The 15,578-nt window shown below is 38.1% G+C and overlaps 4 protein-coding genes across 4 annotated transcripts; all 4 read left to right on the top strand.

The window, feature by feature from the left end:
* Positions 1 to 798: 798 nt before the first annotated feature.
* Positions 799 to 3,410, top strand: LOC119605312 (arylphorin subunit C223-like). The gene is made up of 2 exons (XM_037958340.1): positions 799 to 1,118; positions 1,181 to 3,410. The coding sequence occupies exons 1-2, from the start codon at positions 912 to 914 to the stop codon at positions 3,305 to 3,307; spliced, it is 2,334 nt and encodes a 777-aa protein (XP_037814268.1). The 5' UTR covers positions 799 to 911; the 3' UTR covers positions 3,308 to 3,410.
* Positions 3,411 to 5,392: 1,982 nt separating this feature from the next.
* Positions 5,393 to 7,987, top strand: LOC119605311 (arylphorin subunit C223-like). Its single transcript, XM_037958338.1, has 2 exons — positions 5,393 to 5,709; positions 5,772 to 7,987. Exons 1-2 carry the CDS (start codon positions 5,503 to 5,505, stop codon positions 7,896 to 7,898), a joined length of 2,334 nt encoding a protein of 777 aa, XP_037814266.1. The 5' UTR covers positions 5,393 to 5,502; the 3' UTR covers positions 7,899 to 7,987.
* Positions 7,988 to 8,216: 229 nt separating this feature from the next.
* LOC119605315 (arylphorin subunit A4-like) lies at positions 8,217 to 11,023 on the top strand. Its single transcript, XM_037958343.1, has 2 exons — positions 8,217 to 8,767; positions 8,821 to 11,023. Exons 1-2 carry the CDS (start codon positions 8,561 to 8,563, stop codon positions 10,930 to 10,932), a joined length of 2,319 nt encoding a protein of 772 aa, XP_037814271.1. The 5' UTR covers positions 8,217 to 8,560; the 3' UTR covers positions 10,933 to 11,023.
* Positions 11,024 to 12,610: 1,587 nt separating this feature from the next.
* Positions 12,611 to 15,242, top strand: LOC119605309 (arylphorin subunit C223-like). Its single transcript, XM_037958336.1, has 2 exons — positions 12,611 to 12,935; positions 12,999 to 15,242. The coding sequence occupies exons 1-2, from the start codon at positions 12,726 to 12,728 to the stop codon at positions 15,123 to 15,125; spliced, it is 2,337 nt and encodes a 778-aa protein (XP_037814264.1). The 5' UTR covers positions 12,611 to 12,725; the 3' UTR covers positions 15,126 to 15,242.
* The last annotated feature ends 336 nt before the right edge of the window (positions 15,243 to 15,578 follow it).

Here is a 15,578-nt window from a genome sequence, read left to right as displayed (position 1 = left end):
TAGATTCTCACATAAGCTGGGCTCTTGTAGAATGAAAAAGCACCAAAAAGTCCCTTTTTATAGGTCCCCACTTTATCCGGGCTCTAGTACAAGTACGATAACAAAATTTACCGTATTGTCGTTATTATATCTGCCACTGCATGCACAAAAAATCTAAATTTTTGATGAAATTTCAAGGGGTTGTCTCGGATTTTTGTTCATATCTCCGTTATGAACCAATTTGCAGATTTAAAAAAAATACTTCTCGAAAGCATGTCTGATAGAATTGTTGGAGATTTGGATCCCGAAGATATTTGGGGACTTCAGAAAATTGCTTTCAACAAACATACAGGCAGACGGATATAGCATAATCGACTCCGCTATCTATACGAAATGACGAACTTATATATACCCCTCTCACGAAGGTGAAGGGTATAAATATAACTAATAAAAATTAATAACATATGTTAAGCTACATCTGTTTAAATTCTGTTTGGTCATTCAACTAGAGAATGTCGATTTTTGCATAAAAACATTAAATAATTTTAAACCATAGCCAATTTAAACTTCTGATAACCTATTGCATTAAAGAAACACAAAACAGGTGATATTTCAAAGGAAAAGCATTTGCTTTTTTGTATGTATTCATCACGGAACACATAGTCAGCAGCAACAAAACATTAAAATCACACGCAGTTCTTATCATTTTTTATGTTCATCAAAAGGTAAAATAGGTCCAACATAAAAAGTGAAAAAAAATTTCACAATTGATAAGGCTAATCATAATAATATGCAAATCAATTTGTATAAAAACCCCAAGAAATTCTGAACACTTCAGCAGTCTTTAGGTATTGGAACTGATCGTTGTATCAAACTCTAATCCGTGGACAGTTTGGTTTCGAATATTACGCGCTCTGTTGAAGGACAAAACAATGAAAATCGCCATTGTTTTATTAGCCATCGTTGGCTTGGTTGCTGCCAGCAGCATCTCTAAGCACGATGTTAAAATTGCCGATAAGGAATTTTTGGCTAAACAAAAGTTCCTTTTCGAAATTGTTTACCGTGTTGAGGATCCCTTGATGTTCGAGGAATGGATCAAGTTGGGCAAATCTTTCACATTTGACAAGTCTCACTACACTGTAAGTTATCACAAACTTCCGGAAATAACACCTTACTAATTATATACATTTCTAAATTCCAGCACTTTGGCATGTACATGGAAAAATTCTACGAAGCCTACAAACACGATGCTCTTTTACCCAAGGGTGAATTTTTCGGTGCTTTGGTTAACACCCACCTTAAGCAAGCTTATGGTTTGTTCGAATTCTTCTACTATGCCAAGAACTGGGAGGTCTTCCAAAGCAACGTTGCCTGGGCTCGTATGCACTGCAACGAAGGCATGTTCGTCTATGCTTTGACTTTGGCCGTCATCCACCGTGATGATTTCCAAGGATTAATCTTGCCTTCCATCTACGAAATCTTCCCTCAATACTTCTTCAACAGCAAATTCGTTTACGAAGCTGAGAAATTCGATTACGATGTCTGGAGCAAATACATCATGTACGAAAAGGAATACAAGGATATCCTCTACAAGGACTACGCTACCTTCTACAAGAACCACGACAACCACTACTACTATTACTACACAAAGGACTTCAAGATGTGGCAATGGTACAAGATGATGGGTTTGGGCGAACACTGGTACTCTGAGGAACACTTCATGTTGCGCGAAAACTTCGAAGAATACTACAAGGACTCTAAATACTTGGAAATCCTTGAAAACACCAAGATGTTCTTCATGCCCGTTGACTACACCCGTGACATTGAATTCTTCAACAAGGAATCTGCTTTGTCTTACTTCACTGAAGATGTTGGCTTCAACGCCTACTGGTACTACCTTAACATGGACTACGCTTTCTTCTTGGATGGCAAGACCTACGGTTTGAACAAGGATCGTCGTGGTGAATATTGGTTGTACAATGTCCGTCAAATTTTGTCTCGTTACTACATGGAACGTTTGTCTCACGGCTTTGGTGAAATTCCCGAATTCTCCTACTTCAACACCATCGAATACGGCTACAACCCTCAATTGGTTTACTACAATGGTGTTGGTTACTCTTACCGCAAGAACTACTACGAAGTTGAAAGCTACGGCAAATTCGACTACTACTACAAGGTTATGGACTTCTTCAACCGTTTGGATGAAATCATCACCAAGGGTATTTATGTCACTTACGATGGCAAGACCATTGACATGCGCAAACCCGAATCCATTGAGTACATTGGCAGCATCATGCAAGGCAATGTTGACACTTACGACAAATACTTCTACAAATTCTGGTACATGTTCGCCCATATGTACTTCGGTGATGTCAGCACTCACGATTTCGAAGTTTACCCCCACGTTTTCTTGAACTACGAAACTATGATGCGTGATCCTTTGTTCTACATGTTCTACAAGAAGATCGCTTCCGTTTACTACCAATTCTTCTACTATGTCAAACCCTACACTCACGAAGAATTGTTGTTCCCTGGTGTCACCATCAAGGACGTTAAGGTCAGTGAATTGGTTACCTTCTTCGATTTGGTCGACTTTGATGTCACCAACTTGTTGAACGACAAGATGACTTTCGTTGATGGTCAATTCGTTTGGGACAAGACTTTGTTGGCTCGTCAAATGCGCCTTAACCACAAACCTTTCGAATTTGACTTCACCATTGAATCTGACAAGGAACAAAAGGTTGTTATCCGCACCTACATGGCTCCCAAATACGACGAATTCGGCCGTGTTATCTCCTTGACTGAAAACCGTGAAAACTTCATGGAACTCGACAGCTTCGTTTACACTCTTAAATCTGGTGTCAATGAATTCAAGCGCTACTCTAAGGACTTCTACTGGACCTCTGAAGACCGCACCTCCTACACTGAATTGTACAAATACGTCATGCTTGCTTTCGAAGGCAAATACGAATTCCCCTTGGACATCAGCGAACCTCACTGTGCTTTCCCCGATCGTTTGATCTTGCCCCACGGTTGGGTCAAGGGTATGCCCATGCAATTCTTCTTCTACGTCACTCCCTTCACCGCCGAATACGAACAATTCTCCACCTTCGACTACAAATACTCTTGTGGTATTGGCTCTGGTGTTCGTTACATCGATGAAATGCCTTTCGGCTATCCTTTCGATCGTGAAATCGATGAATACGAATTCTTCGTACCCAACATGTACTTCAAGGATGTTAAGATCTACCACAAGGACACCTTCGCCAAGTACTTTGAACACAAATACGAAAAGTTGGGTCATTTCGATCACGAATACTACCATTAGATATTTCCTAATGTAAAAGGGTATTGATAGATGTGTAAATATACAAGATGTGATAATTAACATTAATAATAAAATAAAAAAAAAATAAAGTTGTTACATCAAATTTTTTGTTTTTTATTAAAATTTTTGATTTTCAGCAACTTTTAGTAGATCGAAATTTGTAACAAGCAGGAGGAAAGTATATCCTTAATTATGATAGAGTATAAATTTATGGAGTTAGTGTGTTCTTGAGTTCCTCTACAAATTTTGATCTGTTTTGTTACTTGGTTCTGCTAAGTTCAGTTATGTTGCAATTTGTTTAAAAAATTTTTCATTCAGCTAAAAAAAATTTAATAAAAAAATATTGTTTTTTTCTAAAATAAGATAATCGTCTGACTTCCGATAATTTGATTGAGATAATTTCGCGTTTCGAAGGCAACTTCAGTAACATGCACAATGATACATTTATCCAATCCTTAGACCAATTTTATGTTGACCGGGTGCGCCGAAACTGGATCGATTATTTGCTAAGAAACAGATAGATAAGCTGCGAGATGTACGATATAACTATCGGGTAAAGTATATTTCGCCATACAAAACAGGTTGGCATTCTGTCCGCTTTTTTCCGTACAAACACGATTAATACCCTCCTAAGGACTCCAAACGAGCAATGTCTGCTATGCAGAAAATGTCATAATACTTCTGAGGAGAAAGGATCAATATTATTTGTGCAGAAGTACTGAAGAGACTCTGAATACGGCCTGGGCTCAATCAAGAGAATTCTGTTATTTCACAAGAATAAAATAATATCTATGTATATTGGACCCTGCTTCCAGTATAATCCTTGACCCGAAAAATTAAGGCACCACCACCATAGAGGATATGATCAACAAGGCATATCGGTGCTGAGGTCTATGTAGGGAAACATAGGCATGGTATTGGGACTAAATTGGGGGACAAAGTGGTCCTATGGTTCTATATTGAAAACCCAGTAACGAAAACACACCTTCGTTTAATCACAAGACTAGCCTCCAGGCAGAAGTCCTAGCAATAGCGAAATGCGAAAATTGGATCAGAATAAATAAGACCATATTGCATTGTAAAAAAGCTCTCATCGAATACTCTCCCAGAGATAAAGTTTACATCATATGGGTGTTAGACCACTCGAGAGTATTCGACAAAGAAATGTAATAGCTTTAAAGAAAAGGGAGCCCGAGGTAGAAGGTCACCCAATTTTGGGTACAACCACAAAAATTGGGTGACCCAAACGAGAGTACGTCGAGAAGCCACCTCAAAATGAGCAAGTCTGTGCTTAGTATGATGGTATGTATTATGAGTGGACATACAGGATTACTGGCATGTAGAGGACAGTGAAACTCGGGAGCACCTTTTTTACTATTGTCAGACTTTCTCCGAAATTAGATCGAAATATATTGGGAGATATTATAATGGATATAACCTGTCATCTTCATTTCTATTTTACATAAGGCCTCTTTCAGAAAATCGGACAGAATTCGCAATATTTGGAAAAAATCAGCTTTTCCAGTTCAAATTCAATATTAAATTAAAATAGGAAATCGTCTCTAAATACTTATTTGTTAAATTTAGCCAACATACAGATAACATATACTCTATTACATGTTTTTTTTTTCAATAAAAAAAGTGAACATATAAAGTGAATCAGATATTGAATCACACCTAACTAAATTCTGGTTGAATATTGTACTAAAAAATTAAGATTTAAACAGACAAACAAGAAAACACAAAATAAGTTTAAACTATAGCAAACGAAAACTTCTGATAACATTTGGACTAAAGAAAAGATCCAAAAAATACTCACAATAGAAATCACAAATCAGCAAACACAATTTTAGGGGCAAATCATCTGCATGTATGTATTAATCACGGAACAGACAGTCAACAATAACAAACCATAAAAATCACAAGCAGAAAATTGCTATAAAACTATCGAGTTCTTATCATCTTTTATGTTTACCGCAAGGTTAATAGGTCCAACATAAACATAAAACATTAAAACAGTCATACAATTGATAAGGCTATTATTCTTAATTATATGCCAAACAATTTGTATAAAAACCCCAAAGTATTCTCAAAACATCAGCAGTCTTTAGGTATTGGAACTGATCGTTGCATCAAACTCTAATCCGTGGACAGTTTGGTTTAGAATATTACGCGCTCTGTTGAAGGACAAAACAATGAAAATCGCCATTGTTTTATTGGCCATTGTTGGCTTGGTTGCTGCCAGCAGCATCTCTAAGCACGATGTTAAAATTGCCGATAAGGAATTCTTGGCTAAACAAAAGTTCCTTTTCGAAATTGTTTACCGTGTTGAGGATCCCTTGATGTTCGAGGAATGGATCAAGATGGGCAAATCTTTCACTTTTGACAAATCTCACTACACTGTAAGTTATCACAAACTCCCGAAAATAATTTCTTACTAATTAGATTCACTTCTAATTTACAGCACTTTGACATGTACATGGAGAAATTCTACGAAGCCTACAAGCACGATGCTCTCTTACCCAAGGGTGAATTCTTCGGTGCTTTGGTTAACACCCACCTTAAGCAAGCTTATGGTTTGTTCGAATTCTTCTACTATGCCAAGAACTGGGAAGTCTTCCAAAGCAACGTTGCCTGGGCTCGTATGCACTGCAACGAAGGCATGTTCGTCTATGCTTTGACTTTGGCCGTCATCCACCGTGATGATTTCCATGGCTTGATCTTGCCTTCCATCTATGAAATCTTCCCTCAATACTTCTTCAACAGTAAATTCGTTTACGAAGCTGAGAAATTCGATTACGATGTCTGGAGCAAATACATCATGTACGAAAAGGAATACAAGGATATCCTCTACAAGGACTACGCTACCTTCTACAAGAACCACGACAACCACTACTACTATTACTACACCAAGGACTTCAAGATGTGGCAATGGTACAAGATGATGGGTTTGGGCGAACACTGGTACTCTGAGGAACATTTCATGTTGCGCGAAAACTTCGAAGAATACTACAAGGACTCTAAATACTTGGAAATCTTTGAAAGCACCAAAATGTTCTTCATGCCTGTTGATTACACCCGTGACGTTGAATTCTACAACAAGGAATCTGCTTTGTCCTACTTTACTGAAGATGTTGGCTTCAACGCTTACTGGTACTACCTTAACATGGACTATGCTTTCTTCTTGGATGGCAAGACCTACGGTTTGAACAAGGATCGTCGTGGTGAATACTGGTTGTACAATGTCCGCCAAATTTTGTCTCGTTACTACATGGAACGTTTGTCTCATGGTTTTGGTGAAATTCCTGAATTCTCCTACTTCAACACCATTGAATACGGTTACAACCCTCAATTGGTTTACTACAATGGTGTTGGTTACTCTTACCGCAAGAACTACTACGAAGTTGAAAGCTACGGCAAATTCGACTACTACTACAAGGTTATGGACTTCTTCAACCGTTTGGATGAAATCATCACCAAGGGTATCTATGTCACTTACGAAGGCAAGACCATTGACTTGCGCAAACCCGAATCCATTGAATACATTGGCAGCATCATGCAAGGCAATGTTGATACTTTCGACAAATACTTCTTCAAATTCTGGTACATGTTCGCCCATATGTACTTCGGTGATGTCAACACCCACGATTTCGAAGTTTACCCTCATGTCTTCTTGAACTATGAAACCATGATGCGTGATCCTTTGTTCTACATGTTCTACAAGAAGATCGCTTCCGTTTACTACCAATTCTTCTACTATGTCAAACCCTACACTCACGAAGAATTGTTGTTCCCCGGTGTCACCATCAAGGACGTTAAGGTCAGTGAATTGGTTACATTCTTCGATTTGGTCGACTTTGATGTCACCAACTTGTTGAACGACAAGATGACTTTCGTTGATGGTCAATTCGTTTGGGATAAGACTTTGTTGGCTCGTCAAATGCGCCTTAACCACAAACCTTTCGAATTTGACTTCACCATTGAATCCGACAAGGAACAAAAGGTTGTTATCCGTACCTACATGGCTCCCAAATACGACGAATTCGGCCGTGTTATCTCCTTGACTGAAAACCGTGAAAACTTCATGGAACTCGACAGCTTTGTCTACACTCTTAAATCTGGTGTCAATGAATTCAAGCGCTACTCTAAGGACTTCTACTGGACCACTGAAGACCGTACCACCTACACTGAATTGTACAAATACGTCATGCTTGCTTTCGAAGGCAAATACGAATTCCCCTTGGACATCAGCCAACCTCATTGTGCTTTCCCCGATCGTTTGGTCTTGCCCCACGGTTGGGTCAAGGGTATGCCCATGCAATTCTTCTTCTACGTCACTCCCTTCACCGCCGAATACGAACAATTCTCCACCTTCGACTACAAATACTCTTGTGGTATTGGCTCTGGTGTTCGTTACATCGATGAAATGCCTTTCGGCTATCCCTTCGATCGTGAAATCGATGAATACGAATTCTTCGTACCCAACATGTACTTCAAGGATGTTAAGATCTACCACAAGGACACCTTCGCCAAGTACTTTGAACACAAATACGAAAAGTTCGGTCACTTCGATCATGAATACTACCATTAGATGTTTTCTAGTGTAAACCATTTTGAACCATATTTAGATGTGATAATTAAGTAATAAAATAAAAAGATAATATAATTAACAATATCAAAGTTACTGCTTTTTATTAAAATTTTTATTTTCAGATAAGTATATAAGACATAGAAGGATATTTGATAGTACTGTATTATAATTGATAAGGTATATAAGCACCTTATTAAAGACACATATTTTCCGATAAATTGTAATTCCTAAAATATGTCTCGATTATGTGACCATTAGTTTTAATAAAATTTTATTTGCAATGTTTTGCACCTTTTCTTAAAAAGGTATATTCTTAAAATAGCAGTTGTCGATAAGTAAAAATAAAAAAGTTACGATTCCTTGCATTCTCATTTGCCAAGAATTCTAATAATTTTGAGAACTTCGGCAAATCTGATAACCTTTAAACTGTATCAATTTTATGTTCAGACATTACACATAACATCATCATTGATGGTTTTCAAGTGGTAAACAGGTGCAATGATTTCTAAAATATATACAGAACAAATACTCCACTGATAAACTTATTCTGAAAACGAATAAAGTAAAATGTATAAAACCACAAAGAATTTTTCAATAAACAGCAGTCGTTAGGCTTTGGACCTCGCTGCGGCATTTCTAGTTTAATATTGAAAAACAAAATAATGAAAATTTTTATTGTTTTATTGGCCATTGTTGGCTTGGTGACCTGTTCTAGCGTGGTCGACAAGAAGTTCCGAATTGCTGATAAGGAGTTCTTGGCTAAACAAAAGTTCCTTTTTGAAATAGTTTATCGTATTGAAGATCCCTTAATGTTTGAGGAATGGATAAAGATGGGAAAGTCTTTCGTTTTCGACAAATCTGGCTACACTGTAAGTTTTAATAAATCTTGAAAAAACATTTTCTAACTAAATCTAAATTTCAGCACTATGGCGTTTATATGGAGAAATTCTATGAAGCGTACAAATATAATGCCCTCTTACCCAAAGGGGAATTCTTTGGTGCCCTGGTAAAGACCCACCTTAAGCAAGCTTATGGTTTGTTTGAATTCTTCTACTACGCCAAAAACTGGGAAGTTTTCCAGAGCAACGTTGCCTGGGCTCGCATGCACTGCAACGAGGGCATGTTTATCTATGCTTTAACTTTAGCCGTTATTCACCGTAACGATTTTCAGGGCTTGATTTTGCCATCAATACATGAAATTTTTCCACAATATTTCTTCAACAACAAATTTATTTACGCAGCTGAAAAATTCGACTACCAAGTCTGGAGTAAATATATCATGTATGAAAAGGAATACAAGGATATTCTCTATAAGGAATACGCTAATCATGACAACCAATACTATTTCCTCACAAAGAACTGGAAGATGTGGCAGTGGTGGAAAATGATGGGTTTGGGCGAACACTGGTACTCTGAGGACCACTTTATGTTGCGCGAAAATATTAGTGAATACTATAGGGATCCAAAATTCTTAGAAATTTGCAAAAGTACCAACATATTCTTCATGCCGGTTGATTATACTCGTGATATTGAATTTTTTAACAAAGAATCAGCTTTGTCTTACTTTACCGAAGATGTTGGTTTGAACGCTTATTGGTACTACCTTAACATGGACTACGCTTTCTTCTTAGATGGCAAAACATACGGTTTGAACAAGGATCGTCGAGGTGAATACTGGTTATACAATGTTCGTCAAATTTTGTCTCGTTACTACATGGAACGTTTGTCTCACGGTTTTGGTGAAATTCCCGAATTTTCCTACTTCAACATCATCGAGTACGGTTACAAACCTCAACTGGTTTACCACAATGGTGTTGGTTACTCTTACCGCAAGAACTACTACGAAGTTGAAAGCTACGGAAAATTCGACTACTACTACAAGGTTATGGACTTTTTCAACCGTTTGGATGAAATCATCACCAAGGGCGTATATGTCACCTACGAAGGCAAGACCATCGATTTGCGCAAACCCGAATCCATTGAATATATTGGCAGCATTATGCAGGGTAACGTTGATGCTTTTGACGAATACTTCTTCAAATACTGGTACATGTTTGCCCATATGTATTTCGGTGATGTGAACACTAAGGATTTCGAAGTCTTACCCCACGTTTTCTTGAACTACGAAACCGTGATGCGTGATCCTCTGTTCTACATGTTCTACAAGAAGATCGCTTCCGTCTACTACCAATTCTTCTACTATGTCAAACCCTACACTCACGAAGAATTGTTGTTCCCTGGCGTCACCATCAAGGACGTTAAAGTCAGTGAATTGGTTACCTACTTTGATTTGGTGGACTTTGATGTTACAAATTTGCTGAATGATGAAATCACTTTCGTTGATGGAAAATTTGTTTGGGATAAGACTTTGTTGGCTCGTCAAATGCGCCTCAACCACAAGCCTTTCGACTTTGAATTTACCGTTGAATCCGACAAGGAACAAAAAGTTGTTATCCGTTCCTATTTGGCTCCCAAATATGATGAATTTGGTCGTGTTATAACATTGGCAGAAAACCGTGAAAATGTCATGGAAATTGATAGCTTCATATATACCCTTAAGTCGGGTATTAATAAAATAATGCGCATGTCTAGAGAATGCTACTGGACTATTGAAGATCGCACCACCTACACCGAAATGTATAAATATGTAATGCTTGCACTTGATGATAAATACCAATTCCCCTTATACATTAGCGAACCACACTGTGGTTTTCCTGATCGCTTGATCCTGCCACGTGGTTGGTACAAGGGTATGCCTATGCAACTCTTTTTCTACATTTCACCTTTCACCGCTGACTATGAACCCTATTCCACTTACGACTACACTTACTCTTGCGGTATTGGCTCTGGTGTTCGTCACATCGATGAGAGGCCCTTTGGCTATCCCTTCGATCGTGAAATCGATGAATACGAATTCTTTGTTCCCAATATGTACTTCAAGGATGTTAAGATCTATCATAAAGAGATATTTGAAAAATATTTCGAACATAGATATGAAAATTTCGGCCATTTTGATCATGAATACTTCCATTAGTTATTAGTTAAGGAAAAATATTATGAATATATATTAATTTATTGTAATTACTTCTTAAGTTAATAAATATTATATCCAAAAATTTACGAAATTCTCTCTTGTTTTAATTTTTTATTTGATTTTAGTTTTATGTATCGAAATTAAGAGTATTCTCTCACGATAAACATCTATTAAATACTTGGTGTTATAGGTTGTTGTTGTTGTAACAGCTAAAACTATACAATAATCTAGTTAGGTGGTTCTACATCAATGTCCAGGCCTAAAAATTGGGCTACTTCAACTGGATGCGTCCATAAATCCATTGGACAGAGTGAAGGGTTGGCTGAGCAGTTGAATATGTGGTGGGTGTCACGAGGACCCTGACCACATGCAGGACATTCGTTGGGGACGGCACGGTCTATACGTGACCAGTAGGCATTGAGCCTGTTGCTCCATCCTGATTTTAGTTGTGCCACAACTACTCTTGTTTTCCGCGGCAGGTTTTCTTCCGTGTCTGCTATGGGCGGTGGGCGACCTCCAAGTACGACATTCATGCGGTATCCTGCGACCGCGGAATTTATGGCGTCTCTATGAATGTCGTTCAAAGCTGCCGAATACGAGGACTGATCCAGTGGATCCTGCACATATCTGCATATGTTTTCCTCGTATATACGAAGATCCTTCCTGACATGCCTCGGGGGAGTATCCAATTGTATGATATTAAAATTGGGATTGGGTGTTATAGGTCTATTACAATAGCTCGTATTATGAAGTCCGGATGCCTCCTTAGGTTAGTTAATGGTGTACTAGTCAGTCAGTACTGCAGTCACGGGTTCTATTCCCACCAGGTCTATCAGATAGCATCGTACATTCATCCTTCTTCCAAATTAACTAATTAGGTGATGATTTCCATGGCTTCATCTTCCCTGAATACTTAATCAACAGCAAACGGTAAACGCAAGATCACTGTAACCAATACTATTAACTTATCAAGGACTGGAAGGTGTGGCAATGGTGGAAAATGATGCGTTTAGGTGAGCACTGGTACTCTGATGAACACTTCATGTTGCTCGAAATGTTTGAAGAATACCAAAAGGACTCCAAATACTTGGAACTTCTCGAATATAGGCATCTACCACTCACGAACCGGATATCCTTAATATCATTAAATCGTTTAGAATGAATTAAAAATACATTTCGTAGTCTTTTCCAATTCCAGATTATCCCATATTATATTTTATCGGCCAATTAATATTATGAATCCAATGCAAAACAGGTGAAAATATTATTTTTCTCACATTTTTCACTTAATCAATGTGAACTTTCCAGACCACAACATTCCCAATAACTAAACATAATCCACCAACAAATCTTTATTTTCATAAAAACAATTTCAAAAATATCACTAGACCCTCTGTCGACAAGCCTCTAATCACATATGTATGGAATAATACAAAACTAACATACAAACAGTGATAACCTGTGACCAGTTTAAAATTTGCGAGTCTGAAGCACCCAAACAAACTTTCTATTAAATAAGAAACACCATAAGATTCATGCAAAACTAATGCGTTCTTATCAGTAAACAGGTGCAACATAAATATTGAAAAAAAAAAAATCATAACAAACATTTTAACTGATAAGACAAATAAAAAAATTGATTTTTAAAAACAAACACATCAATTTGTATAAAAACCCCACAGAATATTGCAAACTTCATCAGTCTTTAGGTATTGGAATTGATCGTCGCATCATACTCTAATCCGTGGACAGGTTTGTTTCGAACACTACGCGCTCTATTGAAGGACAAAGCAATGAAAATCGCCATTGTTTTATTAGCCATTGTTGGCTTGGTGGCTAGTGCCAGCATTGCCGATAAGAAGGTAAAAATTGCCGATAAGGACTTTTTGGCTAAGCAAAAGTTCCTTTTCGAAATTGTTTACCGTGTTGAGGATCCCTTGATGTTCGAGGAATGGATTAAATTGGCCAAAACATGCACCACTTTTGACAAGGCTGACTACACTGTAAGTCACTAAGAAACTTGTAAATATTTAAGTTTATAGCCAATGTTTCCTTTTAAATTCCAGCACTTTGACATGTACATGGAGAAATTCTACGAAGCCTACAAGCACGATGCTCTCTTACCCAAAGGTGAATTCTTCGGTGCTTTGGTTAACACCCAACTTAAGCAAGCCTATGGTTTGTTCGAATTCTTCTACTATGCCAAGAACTGGGAAGTCTTCCAACGTAACGTTGCCTGGGCTCGTATGCACTGCAACGAAGGCATGTTCGTCTATGCTTTGACTTTGGCCGTCATCCACCGTGATGATTTCCATGGCTTGATCTTGCCTTCCATCTATGAAATCTTCCCTCAATACTTCTTCAACAGCAAATTCGTTTATGAAGCTGAGAAATTCGATTACGATGTCTGGAGCAAATACATCATGTACGAAAAGGAATACAAGGATATTCTCTACAAGGACTACTCCACCTTCTACAAGAACTTCGACAGCCACCACTACTACTACTTCACCAAGGACTGGAAGATGTGGCAATGGTGGAAGATGATGGGTTTGGGCGAACACTGGTACTCTGAAGATCGTTTCATGTTGCGCGAAAACATGGACCAATACAACAAGGACTCCAAATACTTGGAAATCTTTGAAGGCACCAAGATGTTCTTCATGCCCGTTGACTACACCCGTGACATTGAATTCTTCAACAAGGAATCAGCTTTGTCTTACTTCACTGAAGATGTTGGTTTCAACGCCTACTGGTATTACCTCAACATGGATTACGCTTTCTTCTTGGATGGCAAGACTTACGGTTTGAACAAGGATCGTCGTGGTGAATACTGGTTGTACAATGTTCGCCAAATCTTGTCTCGTTACTACATGGAACGTTTGTCTCACGGTTTTGGTGAAATTCCCGAATTCTCCTACTTCAACACCATCGAATACGGTTACAACCCTCAATTGATTTACTACAATGGTGTTGGTTACTCTTACCGCAAGAACTACTACGAAGTTGAAAGCTACGGTAAATTCGACTACTACTACAAGGTTATGGACTTCTTCAACCGTTTGGATGAAATCATCACCAAGGGTGTCTATGTTACTTACGAAGGCAAGACCATTGACTTGCGCCAACCTGAGTCCATTGAATACATTGGCAGCATCATGCAAGGCAATGTTGATACTTTCGACAAATACTTCTTCAAATTCTGGTACATGTTCGCCCATATGTACTTCGGTGATGTCAACACCCACGATTTCGAAGTTTACCCCCACGTTTTCTTGAACTACGAAACCATGATGCGTGATCCTATGTTCTACATGTTCTACAAGAAGATCGCTTCCGTCTACTACCAATTCTTCTACTATGTCAAACCCTACACTCACGAAGAATTGTTGTTCCCTGGTGTCACCATCAAGGACGTTAAGGTCAGTGAATTGGTTACCTTCTTCGATTTGGTCGACTTTGATGTCACCAACTTGTTGAACGACGAGATGACTTTCGTTGATGGTAAATTCGTTTGGGACAAGACCTTGTTGGCTCGTCAAATGCGCCTCAACCACAAACCCTTCGACTTTGAGTTCGTCATTGAATCTGACAAGCCCCAAAAGGTTGTTATCCGCACCTACTTGGCTCCTAAATACGACGAATTCGGTCGTGCTATCTCTTTGACTGAAAATCGTGAAAACTTCATGGAACTCGACAGCTTTGTTTACACTCTCACCTCTGGTGTTAATGAATTCAAACGCCACTCCAAGGACTTCTACTGGACCACCGAAGACCGCACCACTTACACTGAATTGTACAAATACGTCATGCTTGCTTTCGAAGGCAAATACGAATTCCCCTTGGACATCAGCGAACCTCATTGTGGTTTCCCCGATCGTTTGGTCTTGCCCCGAGGTTGGTACAAGGGTATGCCCATGCAATTCTTCTTCTATGTCACTCCCTTCACCGCCGAATACGAACCCTACTCCACCTACGACTACTCCTACTCATGCGGTATTGGCTCTGGTGTTCGTTATGTCGATGAAATGCCTTTCGGCTATCCCTTCGATCGTGAAATCGATGAATACGAATTCTTCGTACCCAACATGTACTTCAAGGATGTCAAGATCTACCACAAGGACACTTTTGAAAAGTATTATGGCAAGAAATACGAAAACTTCGGCCACTTCGACTACAACTACTATCATTAAATGTATTGGTAAACTTATGTTGAATGTATAGTAATATTTAGCGAATTATTGTGAATAAGAAAAAAAAACGGCATAAATATTGATTAATAAAAATAAATTAATTAATTAAAAATATAATATGAGTTGATTTTATTGGTTGTGCATATTAAGATAGTTTTTTATATAAAAAGTTTAAACATTTTTATAAATTTTTTCTCTAAGTACATTTTGGAATTAAAATCAAATCTTTCTGAATCAAGTATGAAGATTAAATAGATTTTCTGATGAGGATCATATAAGGTATCAGGTCAAAATTTTAAGATATTGCATTTTGAAATTTAAAACGAATTCTGATTATATTTACCATGTTATTTGCAAATGGTTCAGCATTACCAAGGCACCAGAAAATTTACTAACACAGGCCAACGAACTAGTGTTATTTAGAATGCTGATTTTGATTATAGAAATCAAAAA

Source organism: Lucilia sericata, unplaced genomic scaffold (assembly GCF_015586225.1).
Source record: "Lucilia sericata isolate MDLA Ls3-8-SP2 unplaced genomic scaffold, ASM1558622v1 Contig000473F_arrow, whole genome shotgun sequence".
Taxonomy (NCBI): Eukaryota; Metazoa; Arthropoda; class Insecta; order Diptera; family Calliphoridae; genus Lucilia; species Lucilia sericata.
The sequence above is the reverse complement of the archived record's forward strand: the minus strand, read 5'-3'. Positions and strand labels throughout refer to the sequence as shown.

Bases quoted from the DNA above. Each gene is read 5' to 3' on its own strand.
- LOC119605311 (XM_037958338.1), top strand. From the start codon at position 5,503: ATGAAAATCGCCATTGTTTTATTGGCCATTGTTGGCTTGGTTGCTGCC. The intron at 5,710-5,771 runs GTAAGTTATCAC...TCTAATTTACAG, and splicing joins TTGACAAATCTCACTACACT to CACTTTGACATGTACATGGA.
- LOC119605309 (XM_037958336.1), top strand. From the start codon at position 12,726: ATGAAAATCGCCATTGTTTTATTAGCCATTGTTGGCTTGGTGGCTAGT. The intron at 12,936-12,998 runs GTAAGTCACTAA...TTTAAATTCCAG, and splicing joins TTGACAAGGCTGACTACACT to CACTTTGACATGTACATGGA.
- LOC119605315 (XM_037958343.1), top strand. From the start codon at position 8,561: ATGAAAATTTTTATTGTTTTATTGGCCATTGTTGGCTTGGTGACCTGT. The intron at 8,768-8,820 runs GTAAGTTTTAAT...TCTAAATTTCAG, and splicing joins TCGACAAATCTGGCTACACT to CACTATGGCGTTTATATGGA.
- LOC119605312 (XM_037958340.1), top strand. From the start codon at position 912: ATGAAAATCGCCATTGTTTTATTAGCCATCGTTGGCTTGGTTGCTGCC. The intron at 1,119-1,180 runs GTAAGTTATCAC...TCTAAATTCCAG, and splicing joins TTGACAAGTCTCACTACACT to CACTTTGGCATGTACATGGA.